Genomic DNA, 26008 nt, shown 5'->3' on the forward strand with positions numbered 1-26008 from the left:
TTATGTTAATTATTGCAAGCATTATTATTGCAAGCAAGAATTATTAATTTGAGACTTTTGATGCTAACTGCAACTATTTCGTGAAATAATGATACAAAAATGATAATACAGAATAAAAACTGCATTGAGTTTTTATATTGTTGACTGATTCTTAAATATTAAATTCAGTGTGATTTTAGGTTTAACTTGCGGTAATATATGAAATAGAAAAAAATCTTTCAATGAAGTTGATCATCAACATGATTGTATAGCATGTATAACATGTAGTGTATAGCATCGTGCCATAAGGCAAACTGCTGGAACTTCCAGTACCGTTGCGAAATATTCGAGGAATATTAAATGTTTTCAAATAGATTATTATAAATACTGTAACAATGTCTAATATTTTTAACAATTATATAAACTGAATTACAAAGTTAAAATTATATATTTAAAGTATGTAAGTGAGCTTCAAAACTTTAGTCAGAATTAAAATTAAAATCTGAATTATTTTCGATATATAATTTTTTTTGCAAAAAAAATTGATTTTTTTTCAAAAGCAATTGTTTTGTCAACACAAGCAGTATCTTTGAGATGGCTGGACCTGCCTTTGCCAAAAACTAATTAGCACATCTCCCTATGAGAAGTTAATAATACAAACATAATTATCTTCAAATTAATATTACAGCTTAATTATATAAAACTTAAGTATTTTGAATCAAATTTATATATACTGGTTATAGTTATCTAAAAGAATTTATAAACATCCGTTATCGTTATCTAGTAAACTAATTACCCACTAGTTTTGTTGATTTTTTAAATCAGTAAAATTTAATCGCATTCTTATAATTTCTTATGTAAATTGATTATAATACACCTTTGAACTTTTAGGATGATACTGTATATAAACAGACGAAAGCAATGAAATAATATTAATTCGGTAGTTCTGAAGCTAACTGTTACTCTTCTGTTAATAAAAGGTACAAATCTTAATCTAGAGAATATAATTTTCAATTGAAATTATTTTATTGAATTCAAATATTGTATAACTGTATGTTATTTTAAATAGCAATAAAATATGAAAGCTGTAAAAAGTAAATATAATTTAATTGAAATCTGATTAAATTAAAAATTAAAATAGTAGTGCTTCTAATAGTTCTTTTTATTATAATATATTTCAATCTATGTAGTGAAAAAACTGTGCAACATGTGTAATGATAATTAGTAAATCTCTAAATTTTAAAAATTATAATTACGAAAGTATTTCATATATCAAGTAGAAAAACTCTACAGCATGTTGATTTATTCAATAATTTTCGCCTTGAAGTAACAAATATTTTCAATCAAGTAAAAATAGTCATTTGTCATGTAATATGACATTAAGCAAATCTTTTAAAAAAAGTTTAACTTATTTGAATTGGAGTTTAACTTGCAGACCTGACTTCTGGCAAAAATCGCGTTATTATATAAGTATACTCCTCGTATATAATATAATTTGTTAATAAAATTATTAATATTTTGCAGGTTTAAAGATGCTGTTGTTATTTATATTTGCATTGCTCGGAACATGCTATGCCAACCCAGTGACCACAAGCTGTTCTGAAGAAGAAATATTGAAACCTATTACTGATTTTAATAAAATGGTAGAAGAACTGCACTCACCACTTGTAAATTTAGAAAAGAAACTAGACGAAATATCAAATTTTGTGGATGATATTGAAGAGCATTATGACACCGTTAAAAAAACTTGTGGAGACGAGAAAATAAACGGTTTGAAAAATCTTCAATCATTCGTAATGGACACTCATGTAATAAAACTTCTCGAGATGTCATTTTTAGTATTAGCTGACGATATGGATTCCATAAAAAATAAATTCGAAAATTTTGGCAGCAAACAAATAAGACAATATATGATTGCTCAATTCTACACTGTGGCAGAAAATTTTAAAGTAATTATTAAAGCAACAAAATTAATGAAAAATGATACAAACATTATTAATGAAATGCACGAAGGAATCATTTACACGTTAAATGATACAAATGCACATCTTGCAAAAGATCTTGTTCCTGTAATGAAAGAGTTTATAACTGAAAACAATGAAGAAGAAACATTAGCATATGCCAAAAATAACTTAAAAATGTTTGTAGAAAGATCACTACATAATTACTCAGATGCTCTTGTACTTCTTAATGAAATTGATAGTGAAATGGCGGACCAAACCGTCCAGGAACTTGTTCAAAGTACATTTACAAACTCAGTTTTCAGCAAAGCTTTTAGTATTGTAAATAATTTACCTACAGTTCATTTAAAAGCTCTGGCATTAAAATCACTATATGAAAAAATTATTTTAAAGGATTTACAGAATAGTCTTGTTTCTGCCAAGGTTTATGTATTTAGTAAAGACATAATTCAAGATAGAAACATCACTGATACAGAAGCTATTAAAATTTTGAATGATATTGTAGAAATAGCAAATACATTTTCTAAAAATTTGGTTCATGGTCATTTTTGTGGTTTCAATAAAGATGAGGGCAAAGAACACCATGGTGAATATATAGCAAATATAATCATAGAACACCCTGACGAAATTGGTTCTGTGCATAAAGTCGAAGAAAATGGAGCTTTAATAAAAATGGATTTGGAAGCAAAAAATAACGCAGATGATATGAAATACTTATTGTCTTTAGAAAACAATGATTATTCTACCATGAACTTACCTGTTATTTCTAAGCAACGATACACCTACGTAAGCCTGACTGATGAAGAATTTTGTGGATTAAATCCTCAGCCTGAATACAATATTTGTGTTCCAGCTCTCAAATTTTTGTATTACACCCATGAAGAAGCAGAGTCTGTGAAAAAACAATCTTATGAAATTTTGAAGAATTTTAAAAGTCCTTGCAACTCAGTATAAATAACTATTTTATGTAACTATTTTTGTTAATGATGATGATGATGATGATGTCTTATAATTTGTTATACAAAAGCATTAATATTGATCATAAAAAAATAAAAAATAATAAAAGATCTTAGAAATGAATACCATAACGTTTATATTTGTGTAACAAAACTTGTCATTGAACAGCAATTAATTTTGGCCCTATGATAATGTGCTATTTGTTATTTCTGATGATTATTAATAACTAATGGCTCTGAAAAGCCATTCAAATCAATGGTTGTGCCATTCAAATTTTTATATGATTAGTTAGCACTTTTTATCTAATAATAATAAAATAAACTTGAAACATTGGTGGTTCCGTTTTAGAACACCACATTCTGAGCTTTAAGTTTTTGTTATTATACCAAATGCTATGTTTTCACACAATACTGATTTTTCGGCTTATATGCTTTATTTTAGGTGACAATTATCAAATTAATATTTGATTAATTTTGTTAAAAAAATCCCTCATTCGGAAGATATACTAAGGGTGGATTCATAACCAGGATAAAAAAGTTTTTCTAAAAAAACACTAATTAGATAGTAAACCTATCCACAGAATTATTTTAAGTAATTAATATAATCACTGTAGAACAGTAATGTAACAATATTATTATAGCTGTATAATATAATATAATATTGTAATAACTAAATAATATAATTGTTTGTATTGGATCTGATCATTAATATATAAAGCACCAAATTCAGTGTATTTTGAGAAATATTTTTCTTGGAAATAATATATGTGAAAGAATAATTTACTACAATTTTTCTATTATAACTCGAATATTATAGACCAGGTTAATAGGGTTTTTAATGGAGCTTAATAAATTTTTAATCCTTCGAAATTAAATTAAATACAATATTTTTTACTTCTGTTGAATAAAGTTGATATATTTGATAAGTTATTTAGAACATAAATTTTTAAAACTTTTATCACTATCACTATTACTTATATCACTAGTTTTATTGAATTTGACATAATTTATTATTGAAAATAAGTATTGTTATCATTTTCTAGTATTTTATTTAGTATTTTCAATGTTATAAAATTCAAGTATATTTTAATTTTTTCTCATGTAATGTGATTATGATACACTTTTGAACTTAACATGACATTGTATATAAATAGTCGAAAAATCAGTGAAAAAATATTAGTTGGAATGTTTCGAAGCTAATGATAGCTCTTCTGTGAACAAAAGGTACAAAACTTTAAATATTAAATAAAATTTATAATTTTCATATACGGAACAATGATCGATTTAAATTTAAATTGTGATAAAAAGTTAAAACAGCAAAAAATCATTTTATTAACATAATAGATAATTACAAATTAGAAGGTCATTAATTGATTGAAATTTGGAATAACAAATAGTGGTTTGATAAAGGTGGTAATAAAAATTGTTAATTATATTGTCAAAGAGGGGTTTACTTAGTTAATCAAATGATTAATTTCATTTATTGGCCTTCTAAAAGACTTTATTGTATCTTGTAACAAGTATTTTTCACTATTTTTCAGGGAAGTAAGAACTAGTTTCTTTGCCTCTTTGAGTAAACCTTCTATTATTTATAAATACGATTTTTATCTCAAAATGTCAACTAATTTCATAATAATTTCCAGGATAAAAAATGCTGTTATTATTATTATTTGCTTTGCTCGGGGCATGCTGCGCCACACCTGTGACCACAATCTGTTCTGAAGATGAAATAGTTAAACCCATAAGAGAATTCAATAAATTGGTAGATGAAATGCAGTCACCACTTGTGAGTACAGAAAAGATACTTGAACAAATATTGGCTTTAGTAGTTGACACTGAAGACTATTATGACAGAGTCAATGAAACCTGTGGAGACGAGAAAATTGGCGGTTTAAATAAACTTGAATCATTCCTAATGGACATTCATGTAATAAGAATGCTCGAGATGTCATTCTTAGCATTAGCTGACGATATGGACACCATAGTAGAAAGATTTGAAAATTTCGGCAATAAACAAATAAGACATTATATTATTGCCCAATTTTACACTATGTCAGAATGTTATACTTTAATTCTTAGAGCAATAGAATTCATGAAAAATGATACAAACATAATTAATGAAATGCACGAAGGACTGATTTACACCTTAAATGATACAAATGCACATCTTGCTAAAGACCTTGTTCCCTTGATGAGAGAGTTTATTACTCTGCATAATGAAGAAGAAACATTAGCATATGCCAAAAATAACTTAAAAATATTTGTGGAAAGATCAATACATAATTATTCAGACGCTCTTGTACTTCTTAATGAAGTTGATAGTGAATTAGCAGATCAAACCGTCAGAGATGTTATTCAAAACTCATTTACAAACTCAATTTTCAGCAAAGTTTTTAGAATTGTAAATAATTTACCGACAGTTCATTTGAAAGCTCTGGCTTTAAACTCACTTTATGATAAAATTGTTTCAATGAATTTGCAGAGTAGTCTTGTTTCCACAAAGGTTTATGTATTAAGTAAGGACATGATTCGAGAAGAAAATATTAATGATACAGAAGATATTGAAATTCTGAATAATATCGTAGAAAACGCAACGAAGTTTTCCAAAAGTTTGGTATATGGTCATTCTTGTGGCTCCATTAAGCATGAGGACACAGTACATCATAATGAATATATAATAAATATATTCATAGAACACCCAAATGAAATTGGCTCTGTGCTCAAAGCCGAAGAAGATGGAACTTTGTTAAAAATTAATTTCGAAGGAAAGAATTACGCAGATGATATGAAATATTCATTGTTGTTAGAAGCTGATGATTATTCTGATAACATTAATCTGCCTGTTATTTCTAAGCAACGATACAGCTTTGAATCCCTGATAAGTGAAAAAATTTGTGAATTAAATCCTCATCCTGAGTACAATATTTGTATACCAACGCTGAAATTTCTGTATTACACATATGAAGAAGCAGATTCTGTGAGAAAGCAATCTATTGAAATTTTGAAAAATTTCAAGAGCCCTTGTACAACAGAATGATTAATTGAAATTTATAATTTTTTCTTTGAATTTAACAGTTTATCAAAACCTTTACATCATAATATCAATAAATATATAGCTTATTTGTATACTTAGTTTTATTGAAGTATATTGAAATAAAATATAATCATCCTTTTATAGAGCTCGTAAAAAGGCAGTAATTCAATGCACGTAATTTTCATTGACATATTTGCGGCATTAACTATTAATAATTTTCAATATTCAAGTATTTGTAAGTAAAAAAAATATTCATGTGAATGTACTAAAATTTAAATATTTAACAGGCATAGTATTTACAGAAACTGGCTTATTTATGGCAAACTTTACACTGAATACAATTATAAATGGCGCCAAATACTCTAGAAAAATGTTTTAATATTTTAAAATAGTAATTTCAAATGTTCGGAAAAATATATCTAATTTGCATTTATTTTAGATACAGCTAACATTATTTCACCCAACATAATATTTTTGTTGATATCACCCAACATGATATCATTATTATCATTTATAATGTACCTTATATATTTTAATAATATGTTCAGAATCAAATGTACATTTAAGATAAAAATTCATCTTTATTGGAATTTTCAAAAACGGCTTAGGGAATAATGTTGCTGGTTTTGAAGATTATAAGTTACCGTAACAAGTATTATTATAATTAACCGATTATAAAATAATTAAATATATTGCAAAGTCACCTGAGTATTTGCAGTATTATTGACTAAATACATATAAATACATCCAAAACTAGAATTTTTGTCGCCTTGAATTTATGCCGACATCAATACTATTCCAGTAATTTGCAATTTCAAAATATTTTCATAGATAATATTTATCTATACCAATTAATTCCAACGCACCATATTCTCATCAGTATTATTTAATCTAGAAAGGTCAATAGAGTAAAAATTCACAGATTGTCAAAAGAATTAACGATGTTCTCAGTGTCTTCCAATGATAATACTATATAAACGGTCACAAAAAATTAAACAAATTAGTTGTGACTTTTGATGGTGCATACACTTTGGAAAAAATATGTAAGTAAATATTATGATAAATTAAAATTACTCTTTGGTATTTAAATTTAACTATTAGTGTCTTTATAATAAAAATAATTAACTACAATCCAGTGATTGCATTTTGTAATAAGCATTTTCACACTTTAGAAGTTTCGGTCATAACAGTTATCACACAAAATTAATTGAATATATAGCTTATATTGTTAGTATTATATTTGTGCCCAGTATACGTGAATATCAAGATATAAACATTTACTTAATAAATAAAATAATCGATTTGATTTATATAAAAATTTATATGACGATTATATAATTGTTATTGATTTATAGATAAATTTAAAAACTAATACTTCTTCATAAAACATGTCCCCTATCAAATGATATCTACCACATACAAAGGTTGTAATTATTTATGCAGTTACATATCCTTTATATTCAACTTAAATGGTAAAAACTAACACCACTTCTTTCTTGAATCGAGTTGGAGTTCAACTCCGCTCACAGATCTGCCTTAGTGCAATACTACCCATTACTATTCTTTAAATTATGTAGCTATATATGTTTAAAGATAAATCATATTACAATAAGCAGATCTATAATATTATTCTAGGTATATCAAGATGAATAGGCTATCGCAATGTGTTTTAATCTTGGTGGTTTCGAACATAATTTATGCTGATGCTTGGTTAACACGATCAAGTACACCATGTTCCAAAGAAGAGATGGAAGAACCAATCCAAATTTTCTACAAATTTATTGAATCTCTCCAATCCAAAGAACTTAAAAATGCACAAACATTGGTGGCACAACTCTTAGAAGACTTGCATGAAATACCAGATCACTTAGAGAAGATAAATATTACTTGCGGAGATGAGAAAACAGAAAGTATTAATAAACTTGTTGAATTGATTGAAAACATACGAACTGTACAAAATATCGTGCAAGCGTTAGGTAATAATAATTACGAAGAAGCAAAAACTTTAATTGAAGCTTTCCATTGCCCACATTTGGTCCAATTCACAGTTCGATTGAGCTATATGAGCTATAAAACTTTGGACAAAGTTGTAGAATTACTGAAAGTTTTAGAGAATATGAAAACCATTAACATGGTAAACGAAGCACTGATCTATGTCATAGATGATACAAATATTGGAGCAAGTAGCACAATTATACCTTTAATGAAAAAACAAATTCTGGACAACAAGGAAAAAATACCTGCTGATGTATTGTTGGCAGCAAAATTAAATATGAAAGAGATGGTCAAGATTACATCTGCTGATTGTAACAAAGGTTTTATAGCATTGAATAAAATTGATCCAGAGATGGCAGACCAAGCATTTTATGAAGTTGTATTTCAAAATGTTACAGAAACATATGTGAATTTCAAAAAGTTGGACTTGGCACCAAACACCCACTTTTATGTTATCGGTTTGGAAGCATTTTACGATAAACTCGTAGTTTTGGAAATGCAAAATTCCATTTCCATGGGTAAGGTGGTGAAATATGCTAAATTGGCTCCAATCAAACCCGATCTTGAAGAAGATTCTAAGGCCAAAAAAATTTTAGAAAATATTTTGGATAATGCTCCCGAATTCGCCAAAAAAGTTTCGGAAAGCTACGTATGTCAAAATTTTGAACAAATCAAGTCTATTGTCATAGGTCAAGAAGTGCAACACTCAGAACATAATGAGTACACAGTTTTCTACAATCCAGAGACACCTGAACTCTTCAAAGGAAAATTCATTGAACAACAAGAAGGTGAATTGTTAATGATAAATCTTGAACGAAGCTACGGACCAAAAACGGTCAAATACTCAATAGTGATGGAAAATGGTGTTTACCCAGAGAATATTTACATGTCAGGAAAAATTTTATCTAAAAAGGTTTATGCAAAAAAATCGGCAACATTTAAAGAACTTTGCGTAATGGAACCTGAACCAATTGCCCAAATTTGTGCAAAATTGGAAAATACGATGACTCGGGAAGATCACACACAGGCCAGAAGAGAACTATATAACAATTTTTTAGATTACGTTAAAAAATGCAGAGAATAAAAATAATTGTTAATAATTGTGATAAAACTACTTGTAAGAAAATAAATTTTAGAACCAGGCAACTTAAACTCGTATGCTTATATTTCACCAATAAATAAAGATATATCGTCTGGTAGGGGATAATATATATATTTTGTCGCTTTTTTCAATAATTATAATAATAAATTGGATTACAAATCTATTTAGCCCTCCATTTATTGGTTTTAAATTTATTTTTATGAAGCTATCAAATAAATTTAAATTATATTTATTAATTAATAAAATTAAGTCATCAGGAATATATAAGTGAAAATGAAAAAAAGTTTGAATATTCTAGTACCAATAAATAGTACTTTTTCGATCAATAAATATAAAGGAAATTTAAATATTATTGTGTCAATTTCAAATATTAGGCTTTATTTAACAATATGTGTAAGATGAAAAATATATTAGAATTGGTATATTGAATAAATTAATTAAATTTAATAAATACTATCATAGTAAAATCTGATGCTGGATACTTAGGAATTATTTAGTAAAAATTCTACTTCTGTGATGGCTATGAACCTATTCCTATTTAATAGTTTTTCCTATTGTAAAATTAGAATTTTTGTCGCTTTGAATTTTTGCCAACATCTATACTATTTCAGAAATTAAACAAAATATATAAATCAAAGAATTTGCAGTTTTAAAATATTTTTATAAATGATACGTATCTGTACCAATTGATTTTGACATACCATATTTCCATCAGTATTATTTAATCTAAAAGGTCAATAGGGTAAAAATGTACTGACTGTTAAAAGAATTACGATGTTTTCAGTGTCTCCTAATGACGATTGTATATAAACGGTTACAAAAAGTTTAATAAATTGTTGTGTATTTTAGAAGGTGTATATAAATTGTAAGTAAATTTTATGATGATTAAAAATTTTTAATTATAAAATTATTGCATTTGTTAATATTTTTTTGAACAAAATAATCTATTATCTGGTGATTGCATTTTGTATTGATGATTAAAAAAATCAATCAAAACATATATCACATAAAATCAATTGTATTCAAGACTATCATTGACACTTTATATATATATATATATATATATATATATATATATATATATATATATATATATATATATATATATATATATATATATATATATATATATATATATATATATATATATATATATATTAATATTTAGTGTCAAATAATAGTGTTAATATTAAGTTAGTATTAATATCAAGTAGCAAAGTATCGATTTGGTTTAAAATGATCCTATTTGTAATCATGCACATGCACGCTAAATAAATTAAAAGTTATAAATAATAATATATTAATATTTATAACTTTTAATTTATATGTATCTACAGTATTAAGACCTGAGATTACTTTATGTTTAATGCATAATTATCTAATTTGATATATAATGTGCCTACACTGGATTATACACATACTACAAAATCAATTTTGTTCAAATTAGATTAAGTTTGAATTTTTTTAAGGAGAAAGTTTAAGATTTATTTAAAGATTTTGTTTCAAGTTTTCGAATTTTTTAATGATGATGCCGGACTATAGGAATTGAATTTTTCCAAATAACATGAAGTGCCTTTCTAATAATTTATGAATAAATAATTAACGTAGTATTCAAGTGATATTCTTGAAATAACTCTGAAATATTATTCTAGGTATATCAATATGAATAAACTATCGCAATGTTTTTTAATCTTGGTGCTTTCGAACATAATTTATGCTGATGCCTGGTTAACGCGATCAAGTACACCATGTACCAAAGAAATGATGGAAGAACCCATCCACATTTTCTACAATTTTATTGAATCTCTTCAATCCAAAAAAGTTAAAGAAGCAAAAATATTGATGGCACAATTCTCAGGAGACTTGTATGAAATACCAGATCACTTAGAGGTAATAAATATTACTTGCGGAGATGAGAAAACAGAAAGTATTAATAAACTTGTTGAATTAATTGAAAACATACAAACAGTAAAAAATATTGTGGAAGCTTTAGGTAATGATAATTACGAAGATGCAAAAACTTTAATCGAATCTTTCCATTGCCCACATTTGGTTCAATTCACTGTTCGAATGAGCTATATGAGCCATAAAACTTTGCATAAAGTTATAGAATTATTAAAAGTTTTAGAAAATATGAAAACCATTAACATGGTAAATGCAGCACTGATTTATCTCATAGATGACACAAATATTGGTGCAAGTAGCAAAATTATTCCAATAATGAAGAAACAAATTCTTGACAACAAGAGTAAAATACCTGCTGATTTATTATTGACAGCAAAATTAAATATGAAAGAGATGGTCAAGATTACATCAGCTGATTGTAACAAAGGTTTCAAAGCATTGAATAAAATTGATCCAGAGATGGCAGACCAAGCATTTTATGAAGTTGTATTCCAAAATGTTACAGAAACATATGTAAATTTAAAAAAACTGGACTTAGCACCAAACACCCATTTTTATGTTATTGGTTTGGAAGCATTTTATGATAAACTTGTAGTTTTGGAAATGCAAAATTCTATTTACATGGGAAAAGTGTTGAAATATGCTAAATTGGCTTCAATCAAACCTGGTTTAGAAGAAGATTCTAAAGCCAAAACAATTTTAGAGAATATATTAGATAATGCTTCCGAATTTGCAAAAAAAGTTTCTGAAAGCTACGTATGTCAAAATTTTGAACAAATTAACTCTATCGTCATAAGCGAAAAAGTGCAACACTCAGAACATAATGAGTACACAGTTTTCTACAATCCAGAAACACCTGAGATCTTTAAAGGAAAATTCAAAGAACAGCATGATGGTGAATTGTTAATGATAACTCTCGAACAAAGCTATGGACCAGAATCCGTAAAATATTCGATAGTGATGGAGAATGGTGCATATCCAGAAAATATTTACATGTCTGGAAAAATTATATCTAAAAAAGTATTTGCAAAAGAATCAGCAACATGGAAAGAACTCTGCGTACTGAATCCTGAGCCATTTGTCCAATATTGTACAAAATTAGAAAATACTCTGACTAGAGAAAATCACACACAGGCAAGCAGAGAACTGTATGAGAATTTCGTATATCGTGTAAAAAACACATGTAATGAATGAAGGTAGAAATATTATAAATAATTGTGATAAAACTGTTTGTAAGAAAATAAACGTTATATTCAGCCAACTTATTTAAATTCGTTTGTTTGTATTGTTTGTATATAAAAAGTTCAGATAATTCCTCTGATAAAAATTATGCGAACAGCAAAATAACCTATAATGTCAAGTTGAAGTTTGTATATGCAAAATTTGTAGTGCAAACAATCAATAAAAAAATAATGTACTAGTTCTTGTTTTATCATACTACTTTGAATGCAAATTGCATTTATGCAAATGCATTCTACAATTCTACACATATAATTATAAAAAAGTTGTTTACAAGAAAACAGTGCACAACTGCAGTTCCACGACAACTTTCGATAAGATTGCATCGCTTGTAGAATTTGCTTTGTTAATTCTTGGTAATATTGGTTATCTAATAAATGTCGAAAGATCAGAGTAACAAAATATAGTGATATAATTTGTTATTGCAATTATTATATATAAACATTTTAAAATTTGAAATATAAATTCAAGATGAACACATTTATCAGTATTACCGATAAGGTGGAGTTTAAAGCGCACAAAGTAAGTAGATTATATGCATTTTTGTAAATGGTTAAATTAATTTGTTGTATTGTAATATTACATATAATATTATATATATATATATATATATATATATATGAATACATATATATTTACTATTTTTGTGCCTCTTAACAATATCCATGTGTACTTAATGTTTGTTTTTAATACTAAACGTTACTTAAATGTATCTAGTAATACTTTTAAGTCTATAAAATAGAAAATGACATTATTATTGTATTCGGAAAAATATATGTAGATTAAAATGTGAGAAAATACTGATGAAGTTTATGAAAATATTTATTTATTAAACTGCAAATGAAGGTAAATTCAAATAAATAAATATAAAATATAAACGAAATAAAAAGAATAAGATCCACTCAAAATTTAAACAACATAAAATTCATATATTTTTATATAAAATATCTACTAGTTTTAATATGAATTATATTAAATATTCATGTTATATGAAACCAGCAAATATTCATTTATTTACTTAAAATAATTATTTCATTTCAGAATGGAAGCAATGCAAAATAAATTTTTACTAATTGTAGTCTATTTTTTACAATAAATGTTCTGAACTGCATATACGGAATGCAGTTCAGTTCACCTTGCAAAGACTTGGAAATGAGAAAACCAAAGGAAGAATTTTTTGAGCTGATTGCTAAATTTCAAACACCAAATGCAAATCCTAAACTCATAATGAAAGATATCACGGATGTTTTGAATAGTATCCCCAACCACATTGAAGACGTTAAAAATTATTGTGGAGAAGAAAAAACAAAAGTTATAGAAAAGCTTGTAAAGTTGCAAAATGATATAAAATTAGTGCATGATGTTATAAAGCTGATTGATGATGAGAAATATGAAGCAGCTAAAGAAATGACTCAGAGTATTAAATGCATTTTTATAATGCATTATTTAGTACAAAAATACGTGAACGATCACGATAACTTTGATAAAATATTGGAAATGCTCAAAATAATGGATGATATGAACGCTATTAACTTAATTAACGATGCTTTTATTTATGCAATAAATGATTCGAATATCCAGGATAGCGAAAAAATCATTTCTCTTATGGAAAAACAAATTGTTGATAATAATGCAACGGCGTCTGCAGAAGATATATTATTTGCAAAGCACAATATGAAAGAAATGGTTCAACGGAATTTTCACGATTGTTTTAAATGTCTTGCAGCACTATACAGAGTTGATAATTATTTGGCTGATCAAGCAATGTATTATATAATATTCCATAATGTGACTGAAGATAATTATATACCAGCATTTGATAAAACTCTAGCTGCACCTAATAAGCACTTAAAGATTTTTGGTTTGAGGGCCATTTATGACAAACTTTACGAACTCGGTATGGAACACGGACTAATATTAGGAAAAGTTTTAATACTGACTAATAGTTTGATTAAAGATGATGAATTACAGAGCGATCCTCTGGCTTCGGACATAGCAAAGTCCATGCTCAAGGATGCAACCGAATTTGCAAAAAATGTTATGACAGGATATAATTGTCAAGATGTAACTTTGGTTGAATCTATTATATTTGGTAAAAAAGAAGAAACTATTTCCCAACATAATGATTCCATGGTTCTTTTTGATGAAGATCAATCAGAAGATTTGTCTAATGGTATATTTGTAGAAAAACCTGATGGTGATTTTTTGATGATCACGGTACAAAGAGAATTTCATGGATATAATGTTGCATTTTCAGTACTTATTAAAAATGCGGATTACCCTGAAAATATACACATGAAAGGCACAATTGTTTCAAGAAAAGTTATAGAAAAAATACCTGCAACTTGGGAGGAAATCCATGCCATGAATCCTCCACCAATTGTAAAATTATGCTCTCCGTTTAGTAAAACTTTTATGTTACCAATGGATAAACATTCCGAACATAGGAAGCAAATGTATGAAAACTATAGGCATTTTATTGGAAGTTTAGAATTCAGAAGAGGAACTCTCAATCATTAGTTATAATACAATACATTTTCAACATTTTAGATAAAATATAATTGAATTTTTGTTTTTTTATGTGTTTTAACTGGTTCTTGTTATAAATATAGTTAATATAAAATCTATTTTTAATATGAATACTAAGTTATTTTAATTGTAATTTAAGTGTACATTAATGCTTGTTAATTATTTTTATATAATGATCAAAATTACAAATTATCAACGTATTTATATAATAAAAATATATAAACATTAATTCCAAGTTTTTGAACTGTTGAAATCGAAATAGTAACAATGACATAAACAAAATTTGAAAACAAAAAAAATGACATTTTCAATCCATATTATAAAATAAAAAAATAAAGCAAATATAAAAATTAAAAATTTAAAAATGGGACGTTCAGTAAGAAAATTATATGAAAAATTTAGGTTTGATCTTGAAATCGCAAAATCATTGGCGCCATTGATGCCACTAGAAGGTAAGGAAATAAGTTTCAAAAGCGATATTTGCATCAAAATAATTTTTTTAATATAATATTTAACAACACAGATATTTTACTTTGAGTCAAATTTTATCAGCGAATAAATCTAACATGTTTATTAAAATTTATTCAGAATTGTAATAAATTGATACTTGAATAACACTTTGGTATTGAAAATATTTTTTTCTTTCAGATAATCTTGCAATGCAACAATGGATATGCAAACTTAGCTCACTTAGCGATCCAATAGATATTGTAGAATTAAAAATACACCATGTTTATTTGTCGATTATGTTGTTGATTATGGAGAAGGGAAAAAAAGTTGTGGCACCATTTAGCGCAGAACCGCCAACTGATCGTTTGATACCAATATCTAGCTATGTGGTAAGAATTTGAGGTCATTGCAATAATTTATTTTTTTCATAAACTCCCCAAAGGAGAAGTTTATGTTTTATCAAATCAAATCCGATTCGCTAAGTTTATGTTTTCTCGACGTTTTAAGCGATTCTGAATCGAATGAGAATTTGGAAACAGTCTCGTATGTGTGTGTGGGTAAGTGAACAGATTTTTTGCCGTAAAACGACGTTTTCTTAAAAGTTATAAAATGCCGATTTCAAAAATTCAAATGCCATTGGATGTATCTCGATGAGGATTATTGTTTCTCGGTTTTGTGCGACGATCGGCCGAGCCCTTTCTTTGTAATTGGCATAAAATTATTAAACTTTTCATCCACGTTTTAACTCATAATCCTGAATAGATTTAAAAAAACTGATTTGAATAAACTTCAAAGAACCTGAAAAAAAATCCCGAATAGATTTCAAATTCTTTGCATATATATGATATTTCATTAAACTCTATGTTCTAGTGTTACGACGCTTAGAGCCAATGTTTTTATGAGTTTTGAATTGACAATTTAAACCGCTCAGAATTTTTAATATTGGCCAAAGAATTGTAGAAAATTTCAACAATATAAAATATGTAAAACTAGTGCAACCGATCATAGTGGAGACTATGCGCCACTTTTTTTTGATCAGCCATAATTTTGGTAATTTACCAGTTGGCTGGGAGAAAATTAATTAAATGGTATATGAAACATTAGTCTACGTAGTAATATAATCTACAACAAATCAACATTTTTTCAAACGAAGTAAACACGAACTCTTTGTGAAATTATTTTTTTCATGTTGAATATTTGTTTTCTTTTCACTCTCGTATTTTGTCTTAGTGATGTAACTTTTTTATCTAATTATTCTTCACCCAAAGAGGGGGAAAAATTCATGTCACAACCGTACCTACAAAATTTGCACAACCGTACTCATATTTAAAATCATAGTTATGATTAAGCCAAATCATCTGCCAGTAATTAACTACCAATGTTCAAATTACTGAAAAATAAACAAAATGATCTATCTGGATACACGCAGCAGTTAATCGAACAAAGAAACATTTTTTGACTCTCTAAAAGCAATTCAGTACACTAATCATGTTAATGTAGGGTGCAGACTAAATGCTATAATGGAAACATGTTCCAAACATACTACATCTTTCTCCTTTTGGTTCCTATGTCAAAGTATTATAGTTTAGCAGTCGTGGAGACTGTCACTACCGTACCCTGGCACAACCGTACCCAGCCTCCCTACTAAAAGTTTCTGCACATACTCAAAATAATTCGTGTTATTAGACTTCACAATTTGGAATAAACATTTTGTTCTATAGTGAAATAATTTTAACCAATTGTACTATTAACGAAAACATTTAACATAACATATAATATTAACATGCTTCGCAAATATATTTTACTACATTCTCTATTATAATTATTTTTAGCAAGATCCTGAGGAAACAGAAAATTTCATGAGTATATTCGAAGCAGAAGATATATTGAATTTGAAAGCCATCGCAGATGCTAAAAAAAATAAACGTATTGGAAAGTGTGATCGACCTATAATAACGCCTCCAATGTTTTTTGAGTCAATGCCACAACCATATAAAGGTGTTGTATGCTTTGGAGCAGTATTTTGTGAAGATTCAGGGGAATTATCACAAAATGATAATTAGTAACAGTAAATTTTGTAACAATATTTTGTTAACTGAAAAATGTAGGTATAGATAAATTCAATAAATGTTCATTCTGCTTTTGATAAAATTATTATTCGTTAAAATTAAAATAAACTAGTGGGTATTGGTATTTTGACTTGAGGTAAAATACATGAAATTTCGATATGTTTAAGTAATCGACTTAATCAATGAAAAATAAATTAATTAATGAAAGATTAAAAGTATTCCAAATGGATTTATTACACATAATTGAAAATGATATATTTCGCCAAAAAAACTTTCATAAAAATCGGCTTAATTTTTTTTTCAACAATTATAAGAAAACGGCTCGGTAGATTTTCACCTGAAACTAATCAGTATCATTCCCAACTAATATCTTTCGAACAGTTTTTGATTTTTTAAATCGATTTGGAAGTATCAGCTTAAATGTGGACGAAAAGTTTATTACTTTTTTTCAGATTACAAAGAAACGGCTCGGCAGATCGTTGCACAAACGGTAGTCCTCATCGAGATATATCGAACGACTTTTAAATTTTTGGAATCGATCCAGCCGTTTTTGAGAAAATGTCGATTTATGGTGAAAAATCTGTTTACACACATACTTTTTCCAAATTTGTTTCAATCGATTCAGAATGGCTTGAAACGTCGAGAAAACAAAATTAGCAATTTGGATTTTTTGATGCAAACAAATTCAATCGGAAAGTTGATTCAAAGAACTTTCTGCTTGTCTTAACAAAATAATTGATTTTGGAAAAAAATTTTGTTTCAACTTTTTTTTTTTTTTAATTTTTTGTATATCGAAAATAATTCAGATTTAATTTTAATTCTGACTATAGTTCTAATATACTTTACAAATAATTTTAACTTTGCAATTCAGTTTATATAATTCTTATAAATATTAGACAATGTTACAATATTTATAATAATCTATTTGAAAACATTCAGTATTCCTCGAACATTTCGTTACGGTACGGGAAATTCCAGCAATTTGCCTTAAGGCACGATGCCACCCACCCCACTAGTTAATATTTATTTTAGTATAAATAAAGTTGATTGATAATCAAATTTATCTAAAAAACTTTTACCTTCCGATTCCTATGGTTTTGAACTTTTTGTTCTTATAATATAAGACTAAACTAGAGGTGCATGGCGTGCTTTAAAGCAAATTGCTAGAACTTTTTGTACCGATATTTAATATTTTGAACTGAGAATAATTTACTTTTTTTATTGGACCTGCCCAAAAATTTAATCACTTCTTCCTTCAGTAAATAAATGTAAAATGTTTTTTGAATCATTTAAACCAGATGCTCCGTTGACTCAAAAACTAAATCGACATTTCTTGCACTTTTGCCCTGCCTTTGTCAAAAAACTAACCAGCAAACTAAATATTTGTATCGAAAAAGAATATTTATAAATTAAATTTCTATAATATTCGCAATTCTTATACGATAACCTCTAATATCATAAATTTCTTTTCGCGTATGTGTATCACCTAAACCATACCTAAATTATACCTAAACCATTGCATTTTACGTGGTTATACGCCTTATAACTACTATATCGTATGTTCCTTAAACCACCCCACCGTATACGCTCAATCCTTACACTTATATCTAAACCACCTAATATTTTTTATATTACGCCTACAATTTCGTTTACATACTATTTTCACCCTTACCGGGAATCGAACCCCGGTCCGCCGCGTGACAGGCTACGACCTTAACCACTCGACCACCATAACGCTACAATCAACCGTCTTTTTTTGTGTGTTGTCGCGTCACCTTAGTATTAGTTACTCAATTAATTAGAAAATGAACCAAAGAAACAACAGTGTGTTCCATAATATATTTTCAGTGGGGTCACCCGATAGAGTAGTGGTTAAGATGCGTGACTGTCACGCAGAGGAACCGGGTTCAATCCCCGGTATAGGCAATAGATAGGTAGAGATAATACATAGGGCGTAAGGTAGAAATATAACACATTGATATTAAATAAGTATGTAGGGTGTCTGATATGTATATACATATATATAAACACACACATATATATATTTATATATATATATATATATATATATATATATATGTATATATATATAATAAGTTAGTTAGCAAATAATAATCTAGCTGTAATAGATTATTTGTATGGATAGAGAAATTGATGGTATAGGTATCTCACGGTATAATAGATAATAGTGAAATTATCTATGATATATAATAGTATAGTATAATATAATAGTATGATAATCTAATTAAACAATTATAAAAGTACAGTCTAATTAAACTTTTATAAAGTGAGCATAGTGTTTATGTGATTAATTATTACAATTCACTTTGAAATATTTTTCATTTTTAATAAATTATAAAACCTTCAATAACTTTTATTTTTATTTTTGATAAAATATAAAACCTAATTCGTCGCTGATGTAGTATTAAATTCACACACAAAATCTATGAAACGTGCTTCCAGAATAAAAGCACTTCACCATACAGTTCATTTAATTGTAACAGTAAAAGATCCTAACTGCTGAATTATTCAGCCTGCATGCCTTATCAAAGGGGCACGCAAACAGTACCAATTAATTGATCGCGTCGCATTGATGTTGCCAGATCACGGATTTCAAGGGATTCCTGGCAAAGGATATGGCCCTGACATAATGGATTACTTGGCAAATGCTTTGACTTCTGGATATTTGTAGACTTAAATAGGCTTTCGTATGGTAAAAATGAATCTATACGAGAAATTTGTGCTTAAGAAGACGACCATTGTGAATTAAGTAGGGTTTATATTAACAGACTCAATGTAAACGGTACTACGAGTGCCAGATTCAGTTACCGTATATTTGTTATTTGAATAGCTATAATTTTAATTATTGCTAACTGGGGAAATAATTATATTCGCAAATAATATTGGTAAAAATTGTCATTTATAATTAATAATAATTTTTTATGAAGATTAGCAGACACGTGTTTTAGAAACAATCACCTAAATGCGTTAATTACTTGCATTGGTATTATGAATAATTTTAAGATAATGAAGGCGATAGTATATTGATATTATTACTATTGATATCCATCATTTTTTTTTTCAATATTTATTGCATTCATTAGCAAACTCCTTGATAACAGAGAACTATCCAAGAAGATTGGAAAGAAAAGCGCTACTGTATTTAAGTCATCAACTCCCCTGATAAAAAATGGAAATAACTTAGTCAATATCTATAAGAAAATATTTTATAAGTAAATAGTTAAAATTATATAATTATCAATAAAATATTGTTAATATTATATCGAATGGGAAAATGACTACGGAGTTGTTTTTCCAACATGTCCCTTTAGTATACAATGACCCTTTACCGCCGATTATTGTAAATTCCTCAAATTTATTAAGTGTCCTTAACTGGACAGTTGTAAATAGAAGAGATAAAAAACTTGCATGATTAGTGTCTGAGTTAGTAATTAGTTTGTTCATATTCTAGGCTAAAAATGACCAGATTTGACATACTTGAATTATTCAAGAAAATTGGCTTAAATTGGTCGAAACTACTAAGTATGATGCACAGGTGCATCCTGGTACGAGAGCAATAACACTCTGCATAAGATCTGAAGGTGCAATATATTAAAGACTTTGTAAAAACAACATCCACTAATCAGAATCACAAATTAAAAAATCACTGTAAGTCACTCATTGCTCTACAGCTCCATACACCTGAAGTAAAAAGATTATAAAGATGCCCAATTAACAAGATCCAGTAAAATATCATCTAATAGTAAATACCCCCTAGGTTATTTTAACTATCTTTTAATATAATTAATTAATGACAATCAAACTAACTCATAGTAACTAATGTTCTGATCGTTGTTAATGAAAGAAATTAAAAAATCAGCTTGGATAAAATAGTGGATCAAGTAAAATATTTCAGGATTAGTTACAGGTGATAGATCTAAAATACATAAAAGATTTTGGATTTATAAACGCTGTGTATATACTACATTACAACTACCCTTGATAATGCCTTCTACAATTTTCTTATGAATTTTCACCTATTGTATATATATATATATATATATAAATTTTTTTATATAATTTTGATGTTGAAATATGTGATATTCAGTTTTCAGGGCAATACATCAATTAAAAAATTTTGTATGACTTTAAAACATTTTTATTTTTTCCATACGTTTCGACACATAGTTTTGTGTCATCTTCAGTGGACTCTATTTTGAAATAAATAGAGTCCACTGAAGATGACACAAAACTATGTGTCGAAACGTATGGAAAAAATAAAAATGTTTTAAAGTCATACAAAATTTTTTAATTGATGTATTGCCCTGAAAACTGAATATCATATATATATATATATATATATATATATATATAAATCTAATATAACTGCTATTATCCTGAAGTCACATTAGTCATTTGGCATTATCCCACCATGGAAAATGTTAAACGATTTCTCGGCATGTGTCGTATATATCACAACCGACTTTTAGGCGCCAAAGATTTGTATGCCAACTATATTATGAATATATATATATATATATATATATATATATATATAGGTACTCTATTAGACTATTAGACGTATTGCAAATACGTTTGATATTAAATTTGTATCTCGCATAATTCTAACTAATAATAAAATATATGGTACATAACTAATTCTCAGTTTTGGCCATGAGCACAATAATTCCATAGTTCAAGAAATTATTTACAACTTTTCTTTCACATTTATTTTACAGTATCTTTACATGAGATATATCATGATGGAAAAATGAGAAAAAAGAGTGTGCCTACTGATCAAGAATAAATTATTATTTGTTCTTCACAAAGTATACGTTTAGTAGACGAACTTTAACGTGGAAGTAGTTACAAACTTCAATGAATTAGAACTAATAATATAATTTTACCTGGTCTATTTATTACTCAAATTCTCTTATTTTTACAAACTTTTACTGAAACAGTTTCTTAATTTTTTTACTTGCATCCATAAACGGTATGAAACTTCTAATGGAACTGTTTTTTAATTTTATTTTTTGCATCGACAAACGGTACTGCGAATAAATAGCCAGCTTGAAAAAATTGGAAATAGTAATTTTTTATGTTAATTAATAGATATATAAAATCTATTATTTTATTATTTAAGGCATAGTTATTTTTAATCTATACAATTTAAATTTAAAAAAACAACATATGGAGACCAATTTTTTTCAATGTTTTTTACGTTTTCATTCTTTGATTGAAACTGTTTAATATTTGTTTTAACATTATTCTTTCTCCGTAGTCAAATTCTATTCAAAATTCAAACCGTTTTGTTTAATCTATGTATTTCAAATAATAATTGGCTCTACGTTGCTGAATGTTATTTCAATCAAGTTCTGTCATCCCAGTCCTTATACAAACACTGACACGAACGTTCTGTGCAAACAGTTAAGAAAAGACCATACTAACTCTGAAAGAACGTGAAATAATCCTACAGCCTTTCATTCGAAGTTTTTATATTTTGTGCAAATAATATCTTTGAGCGCAATCGAGTGTAGCTTAAAGAGAATGATGAATAAGCCGATTACAAAGTTTCTAAAAATCATGAAATATTCTTGGAAATTCATTAATACTTATAAATTAGAATCTTATATGGGTTTTATCAAATAATATCGCATTATATAATATATTAGATACATCATCTTTTATGTATGATTATATCATTGCTACTATGAATGTACCAATTTATTTTAAGGGTAGAGCCAGACTAAGAGATCCGCAAGTAACAAGGTTCACTACCATTATCACAAAAAGTACAGTTTAGAATCATTCAACGATAGCTAATATTAACACTTACGGGACGGCACCGATTTCAAAACAATCTACTGTACCGTAATAGTAAATTCATAAAATTTGTCAGTACTATTTGAAACTCATCTTCACTATTGCTTAATTCACAAAATTTACCAGTCGTTTTGCCATATTTAAAAGCGCTCGGTCGTTAGCAAAAAAGACTAAAAATACTACTAAAATAACATGAAATTATTTTTAAAATACAACACTGTTTATCACTGCTATATGTTTTCTACTCAACTTTTCGATGCAAACTGAGTCATTGTTTATAAAATAGCCTGTGCCTCACAGACTATGTTTGTCCACTCAGGTGGACAGCCGTCCTCTAAGAGTTAATACGAAATAAGAAGTATTTTGTTTTGTTGGCCGATTTGAATAATTCAATCTATTGAAAAGCATCAAAAATATTTTGCTTGTGAAGAAACTATCAGTTCTTGAGAAGATCGAAAATTAATTTCTCCTATTTCAAAATTTCAATTTCTTTTAATTATCAAAATTGATTCGGATTTTAATTTTAAAATTTAAATTTCTAAAGCACACTTATTTACTTCAAATAAATAATTTTAACATTTTTGCATTTCAGTTTATATTATTCAGTTTTCAGTTTAGAAATATGAGGTAAGATCCTTCACTTTCAATCCGCTTGATCAAGTTTTGTATATTTACTTTTCATGATAACATGTAAGGAAGTCATTGTCCAATATATAAGCACCTATATTTTGTCTATAAAAAACTAATAATTAAAGTTACAGCATTTATAATAATTAATTTGGAAGCATTTAATATTCCTCTAATTATGGTTCAGCAATTTGCCTTAAGGCACGATGCAATGCACCACTATAGTTAATTATTTATTTAGTATATTATTTGAAGAATTTTTAAATTAAAGTTTTTGAGTGTTCTAGAAGAGTGAATCTGATTTTCTACACTAATAAATTTATCGATAACCATCTTTATACAAGTAACGATAAAACAAGCGATAAAAACCATTTTGAAGTAAAGAACTCGCAATGATCGACTGTAAATTCTCCCAGAAATAAAACACATTGAATTTAACGACATTAACTTTGAGTTAAATAGCCTTCATTTTCCTTTCGACTGGCAGTTTGATTTGCATATTATTCAACTGAGAGTCTTGAGTAGAAATGAAATGCTAATATTAGTTAGAATTCTCGTTCTCTGCAGGGCGCGCCATATGGAAAATCATTTCAATGGTTTTGACGGAAGCAGAAAGTCCCATTATTTCCGTATCCACTGTAAACAGTATTAAGTTTGCAAACATATAACTAGTTTGTTCGTACATGCATATTGCTGTAAAATCGATGGAACAATTAATAACAGGTGCGCAAATCGAAATACCATACATGGAACGGAATTAATACATCGTTGCAGCTCCGTGCTATAGTATCAAATTTGTAAATAATCTTTTTATTAGGACATATTTATTATTCACGGCAAATTCTTTATGGAGTAGCATTTATGAAAGTTGGGTTGGGCGGGACACAAAAGTCCAATGCGACTTTCAGTAATTATACTTTTTTTGTAAAATTGGTTGTTTCAATTAAAGTTACTTTTTTCTTTTTGTTTACACTTTTTTCCAGTGAAAAGGTTCAAGTAGCTTATTTTGCCTCAACTATTTTAAAAGTTATATAAAAACCTGAAAACTAATGGTATATGGCATCGTATTTTAAGGCAAATTGCTGGAACCTCCCGTACCAGAAAATCTTTTTTTTTAAAAAAGATTAAATTTATTTTCAAATTGAATAAATAAAATTTTTGAAAAAAAAAAGACTTTTGTGTTTTCTTTATTTTGAAATATTAAGTTAATAACAATACACCTTATAAAACAATTAAATAACGCATACATAAATATTGTATTCAGGTATCTTACTAAATAAAAGGGCTCAGAACTAAAAAAACTACCACATAAAAAAATAATTACGTTATGAATATTTATACATGGCGGTTTAGTGAAGGGCATGGTGGTGGAACTTTAAGCCCCATTCTATGCTATATACAACTAAAAATCGAAATCGAAAATTATTTAGGAGCAATGAAATTCCAAATAGATGAAAAAATACAGTACAAAACATAAATCGCATAATTTAGTTTCTGCTGCGAGATATGGAACCGATGTGTAAGATCAAACGCATTTGTCAAAACGAAATGACACAATTGAGCTACAAAATGCCAACCAAACCGGCGTCAAAGAAAAACAAATACAAAAACAGACGTATAGAAAAAAATGTATTCTGACGTCAAAACTCGTGACATATTCCCAGTTCGCGACCGACCGACAAACATTTTTGCAAAGTTCCCGCGAAAGTGTCAAAGCTCTTTCTCACACAACCCGACAAGCGTAATACATACTTCTAGTTGTAATAGACAGAGGGCAAGGAATTGATTATATTCATGAAAGGAAATAAAATGGTAACTTTTTATGATTTTTTGCAAAATATTTTTAGGCAAATATTAATATTCTTTAAAATTAATGCTCTCTAAGATGAATGCATTTTTTCGTTCCACAACTAAATTGACTCTGAACAATTCAGAAAATGAAGAACTTATTACCTAAAATATTTTTTAATCTTGTAAATTTATAATTATTTTAATCAATATTCGACCAAAAAGAACATATCTGTAGTTATATTCAATTATATTCGAAATATAATTATACCACAAAATATTGTACAAAAGTAGAGCTTAAAACTTTCAATTTAATTGTAGGAGTCGATCTAAAAAAACATATAAAACCAAGTTATTTTTATTGTATGATGAATACAAATAATAAATTCATTTTGATACTATGTTCATGAGAATCTCGTATATACCTATCTCTACAAAAAACTGCCCACATTGACGTAATGTATATTTTCTTCTAAAAAAAGTCTTACGATTAGTCAATACCTGTGTTAATATATAAATAAGATAATGAAAACACATTTTTTACATTCTAT

At 27.5% G+C, this 26008-nt stretch overlaps 4 protein-coding genes across 4 annotated transcripts; all 4 read left to right on the forward strand.

Annotated features, from left to right (window-relative positions):
* The first annotated feature begins 6958 nt into the window (after window positions 1-6958).
* LOC113371510 lies at window positions 6959-9124 on the forward strand. Its single transcript, XM_026612138.1, has 2 exons — window positions 6959-6973; window positions 7566-9124. Coding segments are annotated over exons 1-2 (1446 nt in total). The 5' UTR covers window positions 6959-6971; the 3' UTR covers window positions 9010-9124.
* Window positions 9125-9788: 664 nt separating this feature from the next.
* LOC113382324 lies at window positions 9789-12126 on the forward strand. Its single transcript, XM_026620768.1, has 2 exons — window positions 9789-9892; window positions 10680-12126. Exon 2 carries the CDS (start codon window positions 10690-10692, stop codon window positions 12124-12126), a length of 1437 nt encoding a protein of 478 aa, XP_026476553.1. The 5' UTR covers window positions 9789-9892; window positions 10680-10689.
* A 523-nt stretch (window positions 12127-12649) lies between these two features.
* On the forward strand, window positions 12650-14691 carry LOC113382337. Its single transcript, XM_026620769.1, has 2 exons — window positions 12650-12693; window positions 13213-14691. The coding sequence occupies exon 2, from the start codon at window positions 13291-13293 to the stop codon at window positions 14689-14691; it is 1401 nt and encodes a 466-aa protein (XP_026476554.1). The 5' UTR covers window positions 12650-12693; window positions 13213-13290.
* A 328-nt stretch (window positions 14692-15019) lies between these two features.
* Window positions 15020-17213, forward strand: LOC113382350. The gene is made up of 3 exons (XM_026620778.1): window positions 15020-15152; window positions 15349-15539; window positions 16983-17213. The coding sequence occupies exons 1-3, from the start codon at window positions 15065-15067 to the stop codon at window positions 17211-17213; spliced, it is 510 nt and encodes a 169-aa protein (XP_026476563.1). The 5' UTR covers window positions 15020-15064.
* The last annotated feature ends 8795 nt before the right edge of the window (window positions 17214-26008 follow it).

Source organism: Ctenocephalides felis, unplaced genomic scaffold (genome assembly GCF_003426905.1).
Source record: "Ctenocephalides felis isolate EL2017-DRISC unplaced genomic scaffold, ASM342690v1 CF-g0.4_SCAFFOLD_00845, whole genome shotgun sequence".
In the NCBI taxonomy this organism is placed as follows: domain Eukaryota; kingdom Metazoa; phylum Arthropoda; class Insecta; order Siphonaptera; family Pulicidae; genus Ctenocephalides; species Ctenocephalides felis.